At 46.8% G+C, this 16,090-nt stretch overlaps 1 protein-coding gene across 2 annotated transcripts; it reads right to left on the bottom strand.

The window, feature by feature from the left end:
- Nucleotides 1-1,200: 1,200 nt before the first annotated feature.
- On the bottom strand, nucleotides 1,201-4,882 carry DUSP6 (dual specificity phosphatase 6). Of its 2 annotated transcripts, XM_032208189.1 has the most exons (3): nucleotides 4,371-4,882; nucleotides 3,414-3,851; nucleotides 1,201-1,992 (listed from the first exon to the last, which is right to left on the bottom strand). In XM_032208189.1, the coding sequence occupies exons 1-3, from the start codon at nucleotides 4,771-4,773 to the stop codon at nucleotides 1,685-1,687; spliced, it is 1,149 nt and encodes a 382-aa protein (XP_032064080.1). In that variant the 5' UTR covers nucleotides 4,774-4,882; the 3' UTR covers nucleotides 1,201-1,684. The 2 variants fall into 2 exon arrangements, with proteins under 2 accessions (XP_032064080.1, XP_032064081.1); XM_032208190.1 differs by lacking the exon at nucleotides 3,414-3,851.
- Nucleotides 4,883-16,090: the final 11,208 nt, after the last annotated feature.

Raw genomic sequence — 16,090 nt, 5'->3', positions numbered from 1 at the left:
AATGTGGCTGAACAACGACAGAAAATCTTTCACTGGCTGCAAAGTGTTTACGGGTTTCTGGGAAATGAGTTCCTGCCGGACAGATAAGGAAAGCACAATCCCATCTCCTGTCATCTGTAATAGAGTGGCCAACACTTGTAAATAAACCCAGAAAGCAGCAGCTCCTTGATCTAAAAAAAAAATAAATAAAAAATAGAGATCCTTATGCCCCAGGGTCAGGTGCATCCCTAGGGTTGCAAAGGGATGTTGGAATATTTTGTGATTAACCTAAAGGCCTTCAAAGTCTTCCCTTCACCAAAGGCAAGAGCCCTGTATGTGTACAGTTTATTCATTTAAGCAGCAGTGGACCAAAGGGGAAAGCAAGGCTTTATTGTCTCTGGGGCTGTACAAAAGCTGTTGAAAACAATCATTACCTTTAAACAGAACCATATGTGTATGTGCCATTAACCACACCCACACAGAGGGGAGAGGAGGAATAAATGAGGCGGGTTCTCAATAGCCAAAAATAGTTATTTATTTATTAATAACTTAAGGTTTTACATTCTTATAATAAATTCCATCTTAAAACTTTTACACCATGAATTACTCTCCCTTATTGGCAACCGTGTGCAGGTTCACTGTGCGTACACACAGGTACAAATGTTCGCACATACTTCCAGTTTTATACAAAAAAAAACGAAAGAAAGAAAAAGACGCAAAATATTGCATTTGAAGTGAAGCTCCCTGAAGAATTTGTACAGAGGTAATGCACTGTTTTAGCACATCTGAAAGTTTTAAAAAGTGATCAAAAATCTTTCGCAGATCTCCTCCCAGATGATCTATTTACAAAAGGTAAGGCAAAAAAATTAATTTAATTTTAAAAATATATATATCATGTGGAAACTACAAGAGTGTGAGAAAAAAAAAAAAAAAAAAAAAAAAACACACCACAAGGGAAAGAAAAATATATGAAAGAAGAGACTGTACTTGCTCACAAACTTCTCACCATTGCCGTATCTCCCCCATGGAAAGCTTGCTTCAGTTGAACCATAAAATTAAGCATGCTGCAAATATATTCTTTGCAATAATAATCATTAAAAAAAAAAAGAACAAACAAATAAAGCAGAGTTTATGAAGAGAACAAAAACATATATGTCCCTTGGATTGATCTCTTGAATACATGTGAATTCAAAAAAAAAAAAAAAAAAATCACAAATCGACTCAAGATTAAATATTTACATTGATCAAGTAGAATACTACTGAGCTCCTGGCAAACAAGTACTCCAAATACACTAAGCTGAAATCTCTTTCTTTGGCTCCTCTAAATCAAAACCAATCAACAAACAAAATAACCAGTCTTCACTGAAGACAGAAGTGTACGCCGCAGATCCAAAAGCGCAGAGGGGAGTGGGGCAGCTCCGGTCCCGGGGAGCATGTGCTTGGCCCCGGCCAGCCTCATCCTGCCCCGCCGGGAGGCAGTGAGCGCCCACGAGCCCGCCGCGGGCATCCCAGAGAGCTCAGCGCCGTCCCTCCCATCGCAGCCGCCTGCTCCATACCGCATAACCTTTCCTGGCCTGCGCCAGCAGCCACTGCCTGGTACCGCAGGCCAGAAAAAGAGAAAGCTGCGTCTTCTTGATCGCTGCCGAAGAGAAACCAGTGAGGAATGATCCCATGAGACGGACAGGAGAAGGGAGGCCGCAGGCACTCACGTGGACTGCAGGGAGTCCACCTGGAAGACGTTCTGGTTGGAAGGGGTGGTGAAGTACAGCTGCTGGTTGGGCACACGATTGTCACAGGGGCTGCTCAGCCCCAGGGTCCGCTCAAAGTCCAGCAGCTGACCCATGAAGTTGAAGTTGGGAGAAATGTTGGACTTCTTCATCTTGACGATGTCATAGGCATCATTCATGGACAAGTTGAGCTTCTGCATGAGGTAGGCCACCGTCACCGTGACCGAGCGACTGATCCCTGCTAAGCAATGCACCAGGACGCCACAGTTCTTCCCTCGTGCTTCATCTGCACAGAGACAAAGAGGCAGAGAAAGACACATAAGATAGAGGGTTGGTAACTGATCTCACAGCACAAACAAGATTAGTATCGGGCAGGAAGAAAGGGCAATTCTGATCTCAGTGACTGGCAGGACAAGGCAAGAGTTAACTTCACCGGCTTAAAACCAAGACAGGAGGTGAATCCACCCCCCTAAGCATATGCACAGAAGTCCAAGAACTGAGAAAACTAAGGAGACAAAGGGAGCAGGATACGCCGCATGACACTGTTTTAGAAGTCAGTTTTAAAAGACACTCTTTCGCTTGGAGATTTGCTTTAAATTCTTAGTCCCCTCGCCCCAGCATGGAAATCCTGCAATATGTCACTGAATGCCTTTTATACAGACCAGCAGACTGCAAAGGTCTATTAAATTATTCTCCAACTGTTGTGCAGCTAACAATGGAGGTATTCAGGCATTTTAAAAGAATGAGGGAAGTCACAGGGGACAGCCCATTAGGAGGAACAGGATGTCAACATTGGTTGAAAATGGGTTCCTTTGTAATAGGAAATGCATTACAATGCCTGGAGATTAGTTTCTTTGTGGCTTCCAGCCCACATTTCTTCCTGCTGGGCTCAGATTACCTACATTCTCCACTATTACCGGTATCATTCAACCGGATTACAGCACAGCTTCCCAACAGATAATGCGATGCCCACCCCACCGCACCCCAAGAGAGGCGGTTTTAGACTGTGTGTCCCCCCGTCCAACTACAAACGTGAACAAGGACTCCTTGAGCCCTGGGGGACGCGTTTCCAAAGCTGCCGGATAACGGCGAAGGGCTGCCTCGTCGAGGCACTGAGCCCGAGAGGTGTATCATTATTACCACGAGATTTAATTAAAGCCCTGACTATACATTTGCCAGGGATGCCGGTTATGAGTAAGTTGCATTTTAAAAGCTAAAATTAGCTTCCCAGAACGTTTCTTTTCATCACACTGCTCTCCAGTAGCCTCAAGAGGAGAAAGAAAAAAGAAAAAAAAAGAAGGGGGGGGGGGGACATAAAGCCACCAACCCCAGACTCATATGCCTTCTCCCTCTGCCCTACAAAGATATTTCAAGATATGCCCCATCCTGCACATCGCTCAGTCCCCAGCTTCCACACAAATGCCTCAGGGAGGATTTCCACAGCCAGCCAAACCAGGTAGACATTTGGTACCTGCAAATGTCACTCACACCTCTCAATAAATCTGCAAACAGCACCCACCTCTCAACTTAAGCCAGCTTTAAATAAATAAATAATAATTAATTAAAAAAAATAAATCAGCAGGGCATACCCCAGAGACTGTCAGAAATGCTACTACATCTCCTCACCCCAAATCTCTTTCGAATTCTGCAAAATAAACTGACTTCTACTGCTTGCTATGCAGCTGTTAGCAAATAACTGTGTCTCACCTATGAAGGAGATGGCCTCAGGGAAGAACTGAGACAGATTTTGGCTCCAGTGGTCAGAGATCGGGATCTGCTTGTACTTGAATTCGCCGGCGTTTTCAAAGAGATTAGGCAGGTTGGGGGTAACATTCAAGATGTATTTTATGCCAAACTCTTCTAAAACGTCCAGATTCGTGGAGTCCTTGGCACAGCCTAAGTAGAGGTAGGGTAAAATCTCCACTGGGAAGGAAGGCTGGTTGTTGGAGAGAGGGCTGCCATCGGAGTCGGTGGCACTATTGGGGTCTCTGTCAATGTCAGATTCAATATCTGATGAGGAATCAGAGCTGATTCGGAGCCCTCCTAAGCCCAGGACTGGCAGCGGAGGAGAGCTGCTGCTACATGAGCTGTCTAGGTTAGTTTCGCAGTGCAGGGCAAACTCGGCCTGGAACTTGCTGAAACCACCTAAGGAGAAAAGCAAAGCGAAAAAAAAAAAACGCAACCTGATATGAGACTGTATGCCCAGTACAGCTCTGCCTGCAAGGGGACATCTGTTTCCCACCTCCTCCAGCCCCGGGTAAAAAAGAGGAAAACGCCACACGGCCATGCAGACGGACTAACCTAAAAAAGGTTTTAGCAAAATCGCCCGCTGCGGCAGCGGGGGGGGGCTCCGGGCGGCCGCGATTAAAGCCCAGAGCCGCTTCGCCCCGCGGGGACCTCTCAGGGACGGCCGGGCGGCACCTCCTGCCGTCCTGCCCGGCTCCTGCCGGCGTCCCCGCTTACCCCGTCCTCCCCTGGCTGCTGCAGCGACCCCAGCCCCCTGGGTGTCCTTAAGCAAAGCGAGGAGAGGGGCTCTGCGGGGGGGAAGGGGGGAAGCACGGGGACAGCCCCCGACAGCCTGCGGGGCCCAGGGGTCGCTGCCCCCCACCCCTGCTCCGCTGCTCCGGGTTCGGGGAGCTCGCCTCCCCGGCCCCCCTCGCTCACCTTCCAGATAAAACGCCTTGCAGCCTTCGTCTTTGAGGCGCTTGAGGAGCAGCCCCAGCACGGACTCGCCGCCCGTGTTCTCGTTCCAGTCGCGGCTGTGCTCGTCGTACAGCACCACCGTGTCGGTGCCGCACCGGCGGGCGAAGCGCTCCCGGTCCTCCTCGCTGCTGGCGACGAGGGAGCGCAGGGGCAGGTTGCCCTTCTGCAGCCGCCGCAGCATGATGCCGGGGATGGCCACGTTGATGGCCGACTCGATGTGGGACGACTCGTACAACTCCTGCGGCCGGCAGTCCATCAGCAGCAGCCGCTCGTTGCCCATCTCCAGCTGCTCGTTCAGCCACGCCACAGATTTACTAATCGCCATTTCCGACGCGAAAGGGACGGGTCTGAGCGTATCTAGCATGAGGAAGGACGGGGGGCGCGGAGCGGGCTCTGGAAGCGCCCCTCTCTCTCACAGGGGCATGCGGCTGGCTGGCGGCGGGAGGCGGCAGCCCTCCGCCTCGCCACAACTTATCTCCCCCCGCCCCAGGGAAATGAATCACGCAGCCCCCCCGCACCGCCTCCCCCGCGCCGGGCGCCGGCGGAGCCCCGGGGAGGGCGCAGCAGCCCCGGCGGGTGCGAGCGTGTGCTGCTGGGTGCGCGCTGCCAGCCTGTCCCCCCGCTCCTAGCCTTTTTTATATTCTACACTACTCGTCCCTTTCCTTTTTTGTTTTTTTTTTTTTTTTTTTTTTTTTTTTTTTTTCTCAATGAATCCCTGAATGAACCTGCCTAATCGCCGCTGCAGCCCGAGAGCCTTCGGGCTTTTCCTCCTCCCCTCGTGAATGAAATCCAATTAACGTGCCGCCGAGCCGGGCTGCCCCGCTCGGCGCGGGGGCCGCTCTCCCTTCCCTCTGTCCCTCCGGCCCGCAGCCTCGTGCCCGTGCCGTGCCCAGCCCCGTGCCGTGCCGGCCGGCGCCTCCCGCAGCGCTCCCCGCGCAGCGCGCCTCAATGGGCCCGGCGGCGGCGCGCTCAATGGGGACGTCGGGCGGCGCAGCCAATGGGGGCGCGCGGAAGGGGCCTGTTGCCGCGGCGACGGGCCGGCTGGAACAGGTCGCGGTGATGAATCGGTAATGAGTTTGTCATTCACAAAAACGGAAAGGAATTTCCGCTCCGGATAAGCCGAGTGCAAACAAGCGGCGGCCGCGGCGCGGCGGGCGGAGGCCGCGGGGGCAGGTGAGGGGGCGAGGCCCTGCCCCTGCTCCCAGCAAGGCGGCCCCGGGGGGGCACCCTCCTGCCCCTCTTGCTCCCCCTCAGCGCCTTTTCTCCGAGCCCCCAGTCTGCGGGGAGCCGGCCGCGTGTCCCCCCATTATCCCCCATCGCCCCCACCACCCCCCCCAGCCTGGCTCTCCCCTAGGAAGTGGGGGGGGGGCAGCCCTGTCCTCAGCTGATCCCCACGGGATCCCCGCCCCCGTTAACCCCGCACCCCCCCCCAGACACACACACACACACACACACACACACACACGTCCCCGGGTGGAGCCCCCCCGCCGCCGCCCGTCCCCCCCCGCTGTCCCCGCGGCGGGCGGAAGGAGGCTGCGGCCCCGCAGCGGGGGGGCTGCGGGAACGGGGCTCGGCGGAGCGGCGCCGGGGGAGCCGGGACTGGAGGGGGGGCGGGAGGAGCGGCGCCGGGGGCGGCGGAGCGGGGAGCGGGGGCGGCCGGAGGCCGGGCGGGGTGGCTGCGAGGTGCGGCTTTAGCGCACGGCTGAGCGAAAAGCCAGGAGCGAAAATAAACCGGGAGAAGCCTCAAGGCTAATCCCGCTGCTGGCGGCGTCTGCCCCGGAGGAAAATCGTTCCGGTGAGGCCGGTCCCGCCGCTGCTGCGCTGCCGGGCGGTTATTTTTAACCTCGGCTGGAGGAGGCTCCTCAGGTAGCGAGCGGCTGCCGAGCAGCCCCGCGCCCCCCCCCCCGCAGAAGCCCCCAGTGATGCTGAGGGAGCTGGCACGGCACCCGCCGCAGGGTCCGGACAGGCTGACACCCAGGTGGCACCAGCGACAGCCGCCCCAGCAGGGACTTGGACAGGATCCTCGATTGCTGCTTGTTTCGAAAGCTTGGGAGCGGGGCTTCAGCGTTACATAAATTCTGCGCTGCCCCTACACGGGAGGATTTGGCCAGAATGCGACACAGGACACGCACACCCCACCCGCTTTGTCCCACAAATTGTCAGGGCCACCGTGCCCACCACGGCCCTGACCGCTCTCCTTAAAGGGTTTCCAGGCCGGTGCTGCCAGGTGCTTCCCCTGCTCGGCTCTGTATTTCAAGGCACACTATCTAAACGTTCAGAATCGTGACAGATCAAAGCAGGAGCCTTCGTGTATTTTATTATGATTTTGATTTTTTCCCCCCTCTGCTATATTTAAGCCTTTTGTTCTCACCCAGGCCAGGGCTCAGGCAGGTCAGCAAACTTCGGAGCTGGCACCATCGGTTTCTTTTTATCAGTATGGCAAATAGCACAGTCCCCTGCTAAATAAATAACCGGATCATAATTTAAGTCCTACTTTTTTTCCCTTGAAATTGATACCATGATTATTCTTTATCTTTATTCGCAAGTGTAACATATCAACTTAAAATTTTACAAATTAATAAAACCCAAACCTCAGCCTTGCTATCCGTGGGTGTCAGGCTCAAGAAATGGAAAGTCTGGAAATGGAAATTCTGCAAAGCATGAGCACCTGAAATGGAAATTCCCAAACCTGCTTAATAGGGCCTCCAAGAGAGGTATTTCTTTCTTAAGGTGCAGTATATTGCAGTGCTTGTCTTACAGCCATGTTAAACATTTCTCGTTACTCGTTTATGCCATTAAGGTGTATTTTCTCTGATAATCTGCATCCCAACAATAAGAGCCACAGTCAGAAGAATCTTCAAATGACAAAAAAAAAAAAAGTCAACTTGAAAAAGCAGAAGGAGTCACATCAAACAATGGTGAGTGTGACCTGAGAGTTAGAGACTGGGACACATTCAGCAGAACATTGTGACAAGTCCCAGCAAGCTCGACACAATGACAAATACAATTTGTTCCTTGTAATCCACATTGATATTAATTTACATGTTTTTTCAGGCTTACATTGTACATTGATGATTTTTTTTTTTTTTTAATGCATAGAAAAACTTCAGCATATTTTCAGAGTCTGGATTTGAAGAAGACAACAAACCCCAAATTATTTCCATCAAATACTTCCATATTCATATAAGGTAAACTTGCCTCTCTGATGACTAAAATATTTTAGGAAGAAAATACGTTCTGATTATCATCTTCAGGGCATTTTCAATGACGTTTTATGGCAGTGGTTTAAAATAAAAATCTTAGTCATTCAACATTTTAACTGAAAGCAACATATTATGCAAGCAGTTTATCAAACCCATTGAGATACCTGCCTAATATTAATCCAACAATAAATAATGATAGCATTTAAAGAGATTTTCATCGTTAGTACTGTCAGATCTGATTGAAATGTTATGAATGTTAAGGTTAAGTATATGAAGGCAATAAAAATTTAGATGAAGCACGCTCAGAAGAGTTATATTTCCCAGGAGGATCTGGGGGCAGAGACTTGCTGTGAGGATGGCTATTGCCAGCTCACTGCGTGGCAACAGTTCGGGGTTGGCGTTTGCTGAGCTGAGAGACAGGCAGGAGATCCTGCTCTGCAGCAGAGTGAAACAAGTGAAACAGAAAGGACACCCTCTGTGCCAGGACTTCCCTCTGCACCACCAGCTGAAGATCACTGGAGGAGAGTGAAAGCTCCATTGTGCTTTGCTGTCTTTGTGTTCGCATGCATGTGTGCCCTCGCTGTCCCTCTCTCTGGCCGAACCACGTTGTCCCATCGGTCTGTGAAGGCGTGCAGGAGTGGACCGTGCTGCCATTTGGTGCTTTATCAAAGACCAGATCTACAGCCCAAGCATCACCAGGTCACCTATCCTTCAACTTCCAGAAGTTTTTGTTGTACCCAGGCAGTGAGAAGAGCCTATTCCTGTTCACCATGACCCCATCATTCATACAGCCACAGGAAGAGAGAGCTTTTGAACCTTGCAATTTTTGTCTCTGAATGGTTTTTGTTTGCTTGTTTTGTTTTGTTTTGTCTTGTTTTGTCTTGTCTTTTTATATCTCCCTGGCTGTGAATGAAAACTCTTCAGCCTAGCTCAAAGCATATTTATTGCAAAAAGCCTGTTTTGCTGCCTTTTTGACCAGAGACCTGCTCATTCTTTGCATTTCTCTCCATAGCCTGAGCTAGCCATAATATCTCGGCCAGAGATGGAGACAAGAGTGGAGGATGGAGATTAGAGTTCAGTGTTGCCTAGCCCAATTCCTTCATGTTTTTTCCTTGTAACAGAAAACCTTGCCCTGAATTAGGCAGACAGGATTTCTACACAGTGTAATGGGAGAGAGAAGTACCAAAGAAGGTAGGTATCTATGACATCTTGAAACCAGGCCGGCTGGGCCACTGTGAGACACTTCACGGCCTGGGATGCTGAGGCAGCAGTACAGGGGCATCCTCAGGAGGCTAAGTACTGGTGAAATTTCTTCTTGAGTTAAACACCAAGAATGGGAAAGGTTTTTTTTAAGTGCTTTTGATCTCTAAAGATGCAGGTTCACACCTCTCTGCCATATGTTTTGGAGCAGAATTTGACAAGAGTCTGTCTTTCTATGGGAAAATGCAGGAAAAAGAAATAGTAAAGGCTTTTTTGTTACTTTGGTCAGACCTTTCCCATGTTGCATAAATAAATATTTATGATAGCAGGGAGTCCAGCCTTGGTTTTCCACATGCCACTGATGACTTGAATCAAAATGGCAGAGCAACCCTTGGTCTTGGCACTGCTTTATGTCAGGCACATGAAGTACGCTCTAAGATTGCCTGCTGCAGGAGGCCAGAGAGCACGAAACATGCTGGCGTCAGGATTTTGGTTGAGATGTGACTCAACTCAATGCTGGGTATGCAGGTGCTTGGGAAGTGTAATGGAAGTATTTCACCACTGAGAGGTCATAGCCATGAATTTTGAAGCTCTTGTCTGTCAGCCTTGGCTGAACTAGCCCATGATGGCAGCCATTCAGCTTCAGATGTCAAAAGTTAGCTGTTCCCCTTTTAACAAGATCTCTCCCTTAATAATCACTTTCAGAGGGTCTTCAAAGAGGACAAATTGTGCTATGGAGCTGCTCAGTCCCCTCCACTACCTCTAACTGGCACCTAGCATAACCAGCCCTTACTTAAGTAAGGCACTTAAGCACCTAACTTTGAAGCCATGAGTTTTGCCTCTAGGTTTGCCTGCAAATCTCTCTCTCAGTTTCTTTTAATTTCAGTGACGTGAGAATTAGCAGCCTGTCTGTGTTGGCTTGTGTGAATGATCTATTTGAGCATAGAAATACACAAATCACCATAGACTAAACCGGCCATAAAATAGAGTGCCTTTGGTGCAAAGGCGGTTAGTGCAAGGTGCTGCAAAGGGAGAACCAAAGCGCCCTATAAAGCATTTTACTTGTTTTATGCAAAGCACAAACAATTTATGGAAATGGTATTTCACTGATTATTCAATGTCCAATTATTCACAACTAAAATAATTCCTGAAGTTGGAGAAATAAAACACTGAATGACTCCATTTAGGAAATCCTTTTGACTCAAGTGCTTTCCTTGAAACAGCAAATAGCTGGATGACCTCAAGCACATATTTAATTGTGCCTTGTAATAAAGTAACGTAATTAGCAATTACTTAGGAATGATGCTTTTAAATACTTAACAGCTACTACAGAAATGCATTTATTCAAGAGATTTTGTTTTCTTTTGAATTCTAGGACAAAGTAAAAGTTTCCATCTGAATGTAGCTCGTACCTGAGTTCCTCAGATTGTTCCCTAGGGTGTGTAAAGGTAAGCAGTTTTATTTGACAGCAGATCTCTAACGGCTGTAGGGCTCTCCTTTTTTAGAGGATAAAACTAAGCTTGCAAAAGGGCAGTACAAGGCATGCATTTGTTTTTTTTTTAGGTACTGCCTTTAGTGGCAGGTTTGGTGGCATTCACCTGTGTACCACTTCATAATGGTTTATGTTCTGCTGGCAACAGAAACATGACACAGGTGGGTAGCTCTGCCTTGAAAACAACAGACGTGAAGAGAACAGAAGGCTAGGTGTCCATATTTTTATAAATAATTACATGTTATTTTGAAAGCTTTCAATTAAAAAAAGAAAAACAAAAAAAAAAACTGTATAAAGGAAGCAAAAAAAAGAAGCAGACTAAGATCCAAAGGGGATACTAGGGCAGTGATTGTGAGAAAATACTGATATGCCCTTACATTTGGTAGCAGTAATAAATTAATAAATTAGCTTACAAGTTGGAATCCAGATTTGTATGATTCTGTTACCTGTGCAGAGGAAAACAGCAATTCCTATTCGAAAATCTTGATCTGCATTGCAGGAATATCCTGTGGTTCGTACAGGGCCAACAGTGTGGTTATATTATTCCTCTGCCAATGCCAAAGACTTCAGTAGTGTCCAAAACGTTCCCTTGTTCTGTGTGTCGTTTTCTCTGACATTGTTTTCTCTGACATTGCCTGCTATTCAGGGGCAGCCTATGTCATGCTATACCGGGCACACACATCACAACAGATGAGGCTGCTGAGAAAATGCTATAATCTCTTTAGTGCAGCCCATTTTGATGTGCTTGGAAGGCTTTATTAGGCACTAGCACGTGGGCTTACCTGGGGAAGCATTAGTGCTATCGCTACAGCGTGTGACTGCACTAGCACAGTCCCATTTTCATCCAGTTCACTCATCCCATCACTTATCCCACAAGGAAGTAAACCTGACAGCATCAAGCAAGTGTAGAAAGCAACTCTCTGTTCCCAACTCTAAAAATTTATTTTCCTCCCCACTTGCAAAGTCCCCAGTCCCACCTCTCTCTCCAGTCACTTGCTCTGACCATGGGAATAAAGCCTGGGATGACTGAAGGCTTTTTCTAGACTCTGAAAGGAGTAAACAGACACTTTGTACAGTGTAGGTTAAATCAACTGTGCAGAGAGCAGAGCAGGGACAGCAAATTACATAAGAAAAAGATTTTCATCCTGGGACGGGCATATTCAGGAAAAGAAACACAGCACAGCTATCTCATGTTCTGGTTCCAAAGAGAGGCAATTAGGAGCCTAACCGAGGCATGAACAATTCAATTTCCGCTGCCTGTTTTTTATATGGCCACTGGAATGTGTCCTGGGGACCTGGTGAAGCTGAGCACACAGTTTGGCTCCAGGATGTCACAGGGATAGGCAAGTGGATAGATATATGTCCTGGCACCTGCAGCCCCCATTTAGCACGTCTGCTTTACTTTTCACAGATGTAACCCCCGTGGGGACCTTTCCCAGGCCAGGCAGGACCTGCACCAAATGGAAAGCACTGACTGAGGCAAGAATTTCCTTACTGCTGGGCCTGGGGGTTCCCTAGATGCCTAGATGCTCCCTAATGCTTTCCTAGATGTTTCCTGCTGCTGCCAAATGCACTTTGGTAAAATTTATTGAGGGGAAGTACCGAATTGGTGATCTGACGGAGATGCTAAAACGTCCTACTTGGTTAAAAAAAAAAAAAAAGAGCTCAAATCACATGCTGAATTTGCAGCACCAGTGGAGTTGCTGGCATGAAGGGGACAGCATGTGACTGGTCCACACGTGTTTGTGTCCTGAGATGCAAGAGTCTGACTTTCTGGTGTAGTTTGATATATTTCCCCCCACTGCCAAGTAAGTAGTGGGTGATAAAAGAAAAACTGCCAAACAGTGGTCTCAAGGGGTCACCACACCTCCTAATTCCCACAGACCCACCTACTAATTTCTTTTTATCTGGAAGTCTGAGAGACCTTGGTTGGTGGAAGAGGGAAAACAGTAGAAAGAATTTGTAGATAGAAAAAGTGTGGAAAGGATAATGCGCTAAACATGGAGCAGCACTTGAAATGTCAGGGTCAGTACTGGGTTGTGCATGTTACTATGAAAGTACATGTTTATAGTCCCTCTAAAAGGCATACATCTCAAAGTATGGACAGAAATGGTATGGTAGTTATTTCTGCATCCCTGATCCAGCATTTAAGAGCTTTGCAGTATACAACATACCTTGAAGACTGGGAGTGTACAAGTGTAATTTCTGCAAACGTTGACAAGAGAATTCCTGATGGTTTTTACCTTCGCTTTACCGTGCCTAGATATTGATGAGGACATTGTGGTAGAACTGGCCCATCTAAGTACCAGGTTGTTGCTTAGCGTGTCAGAGCAGTACGGTGTGATGATCACAGTGCTGCTTGTGGTCACAGCTCATCTTACTCATTTGGTGCACAGTGCCACCAGCATACCACAAAGGTAAATTGTATTAAATTACTACTTTCTCTGAACAGGTTTATAGTGTAGCTGTGAAATATAAACTATTTTCACAAAGCTTCCCATTCTGGCTAAACTGTGCAGCTAAATTTCTCTTCGAGTGTTGACAAGAGGGTGGTGTACAGATGTCTACACCCCTGTGCTTTCCAGTGATGCACTGGAGCCTCCCTGCTCTCTCTTAGTGGTTTTCTTCAGTATCTCTTATAAATCGTTTTTGGTTTGGTTTGGTTTTCTTTCAGTCCCATTTTGCATCAGTCTACTTCATGTCATATGGCAGATCAGAGGAATCAAACATTTCTGAACCACAATGGAATTTGAATGAGAGAGATATCAAATAAGACCCAAGCATGCAGAGAAAAATGACCAGGATGCAGCAGTGGAGTGCTCCCTCTCCACTCTGCCCCACAACACTGCCATTCTTGGATGCTTCTTCCCATTATGGATGGGCAGGATCCTCAAGAAATGGATGATCCTTTTTTTTTTTTTTTTTTTTTTTTTTCTGAGTGAACTGTAACTTCTTCAATCAGGGAAATCACATTAGAATTACGCTATGGATGATGTATCCTGGATGGTTAGGTCCTCAGATACGTAGAGGAACGCTTAGTGAGTCAGCCCTGCAATTTTTGGTGGAGTAGGTCTATTCCGGTGTGTGGGTGTTCACAGAACAATTACGTAAGTGTCAGGGTAGCGAGGAACTTTTGACATTTCTGGCAGCTTAACTGAGTTCTTTTCAGTCAAAAATACTCTAATTGTTGTTCTCTTGCATTAAACACACATCATTCCCTTAACTGGATTGGGGGGGGGGGACATTTTTTGAAGCATCACTTGTCAGGGCAAGATATTGGAGCAGTTTTATTCCTGAGAAAACAGGAGATTTTTCACAGTTACAGTGAGACGAACATTTGTGAGAACCGTTTTAAATCATATAAGAGGGTGCGAAAGTTGCCATGCCATATGCCTGGAATTTACTATGGTAGAGTTAATTGCTGCCACTGAATGTAAGGGCCCGTCAGCTTTTTCATCATCACACCCACCCTCAACACCTTTTTTTCTTCCCTTTTTTGACTTTAAATTTGCCTGTCTTTTTTGCCTGTATAGTTTTTGGGCTGCAGAATGATAATGCAACCTCCAAGCTAACTCTCTGAACACCTTACATCCTGTATTCAAGGTGAATAGGTTAGGTACCCCACTGACGTGGGGTGGATTAAATTCCAAGGCGACTGCTCTTCTACATGCATTACACTGGGAAACAAGGAAAACTGGTTTGTCTCCCAAGAGCAAGATACCTAAATTAGTCAAACTAAATAAGTGTCCAAATGACATTTTCAGGGAAGATTTCTCTCTAAAGATCAGTTAGGAAAGAAACAAAATATGATAACCATTTTCTTTCTTGTTTGATCCAAGTTGCACCTGTGATACCAAAAAGCTTCCATCAAACTAACCAATTCTTTTTTTTTTTCTCTGGATAAATATTACATCTTTCAAGTGATCATGACCTTGAAACCCTGTCTATTCTTCTACATGGTGCCACAGTGAGGCAGGTCACAACTCTGAATGGTGCTGGGCATCCAGCTGACATGCCTGAGTGATCATCTGGCAAAACAGCATTAGTCCATGGCTACTGGAGAGTCAACAAAAGGATGTAGGATGTTTTCCACCTTAAAAAAAAAAAAAAAAAAGTGTATTTTCTGTCATCAGACACAGAGAAGGGCTCTGTTACCTGTTCTCTGGGGACTGAGGGAGAACTGGACCTGTATGGGGGTGCTTGTCCACATTGGCTATGTTAGGAAGTCCTCAATGAGACTGGAAGTACATGAGATGAGAGCAGTGACAGTGACCAGTGACAGTTCATGATGAGGAATCACTGAGATAACCTGTGTTCTTTGGGCTCCAACCAATTTAGTTTTGGCCAAGAATTTTCCCAATTAGTGAGGACAACTTCAGCCTGGGTGTTCCGGCTTACTGATATGCACATTATGCCAGCTCAGACTCTTAGCATAAGGGGGTTCATTTTATCACTTGCCTCTGAAATTCGCAGATTCAAAGTCTGAATCTGCAGTCACTGCAATAATCTAATTGATTCTCAAAAAAATTAGAAAATTCTGGAGATCCGCAGTGTGGATTTATACCACTTGTATCCTGGTGGACTGAAGGGATTCATTGTTCTGGTGTGTGCAGGAGAAATTGCTTAAATCCAATGAGCAAAAACAAAGGGACTCTCAGTGCCTCATACTTCCTCCCCAGGATTTGTGCGAAGTAAATAAAGGAACTAAGCCTTCTGCAGTGAGTGCTCGGTTTGAGAGCACTCTTCACTCCAGCTCAGTGCTTTCAACTGCCACCCGTGTCAATTCACGTAGTTACACAGGGAAAATTGGAGGCAAATAAGAAGGAGTTCTTGCATACCAAGAGCTCTCTATGCTCACTGATAAAATTTGTCTCTCCTAGGTTCAGACACAGACTAATTATTTAAAAATAATTGCTCTCACTCCTTTGAGACCCACTGACAGCGCATGCGATGCCTCTGCTATGTCATGTAGGCATGAAGTGTTACATCCTCATAGGGAGAGGTCACCTACCCCAGTGCTCAGCATGTGAGCAATGACAGCCAGGGCAACCTCCTGAATGTACAACAGAATATATTCTTTAAAGGGTTTTATTAGCTGGTCTTTTTTTTTTTCTTCCTGAAAATCTACAAAAATAAATGCATGAATGCCGTGTTATTAACTACTAAAGCTAGGAGATATATTGCTGTGGGAAAATACTGATTACAATCTACTAATTGTCAGATGCAAATCTGCTGCTCTCCGCTGAGGAAGTATCGCTTTATTCAATCACTTGGCTGATTTTGTCTCATCTGAGTAAGACAATCAGTATTCTCAAACTAACAACTGGACTGGAAACAAATAGAGCAGTAGATATTCTGGTTTTAGTGTCAAGGCAACTGTAGGTAAGTTGACCCAATTCTCTTCACTGATATGTTCCTTAACAATTAACAACTGTAACATTAAAATAGTAGCAAGAAGCAATAGCGAAGTTCACAACCATTAGAGTAACAGCAGTTTGTGCAGGAAAAAAATAAAAATAAATAAAAATAAAAATAAATAAAAATAAAAATAAATTGCAGTGCCTCACTTCCCTGTGAGTGGTGTTATAGCAGTTTTTCAAGATTAGCTGACATAGTAAGGCAACAGCATTGACTGGAATAGGACCCATGATGTTGATTGTCTATTTTCTCTTGTAAGTATAGCCCACATTGATTTTGCAACTGAGTCACTGCAAAAAATATATTGCATATTACTTTAGAAGGCAAATGAGACCAAAATTACAGAGAAATTAACCAAGGGTTTTTTA

The sequence above is a fragment of the Aythya fuligula genome, chromosome 1 (genome assembly GCF_009819795.1).
Source record: "Aythya fuligula isolate bAytFul2 chromosome 1, bAytFul2.pri, whole genome shotgun sequence".
NCBI classification, from domain to species: Eukaryota; Metazoa; Chordata; class Aves; order Anseriformes; family Anatidae; genus Aythya; species Aythya fuligula.
This window is presented reverse-complemented; position numbering and strand designations above follow the sequence as displayed.

What these genes read in the sequence shown, in the direction of transcription:
- DUSP6 (XM_032208189.1), bottom strand. Translation starts at nt 4,773, where the DNA reads ATGCTAGATACGCTCAGACCCGTCCCTTTCGCGTCGGAAATGGCGATT. An exon ending in CAAGGCGTTTTATCTGGAAG is followed by an intron (nt 3,852 to 4,370) that starts GTGAGCGAGGGG and finishes TTTTCTCCTTAG; the next exon opens with GTGGTTTCAGCAAGTTCCAG. An exon ending in TGAGGCCATCTCCTTCATAG is followed by an intron (nt 1,993 to 3,413) that starts GTGAGACACAGT and finishes GTCTCTGTGCAG; the next exon opens with ATGAAGCACGAGGGAAGAAC.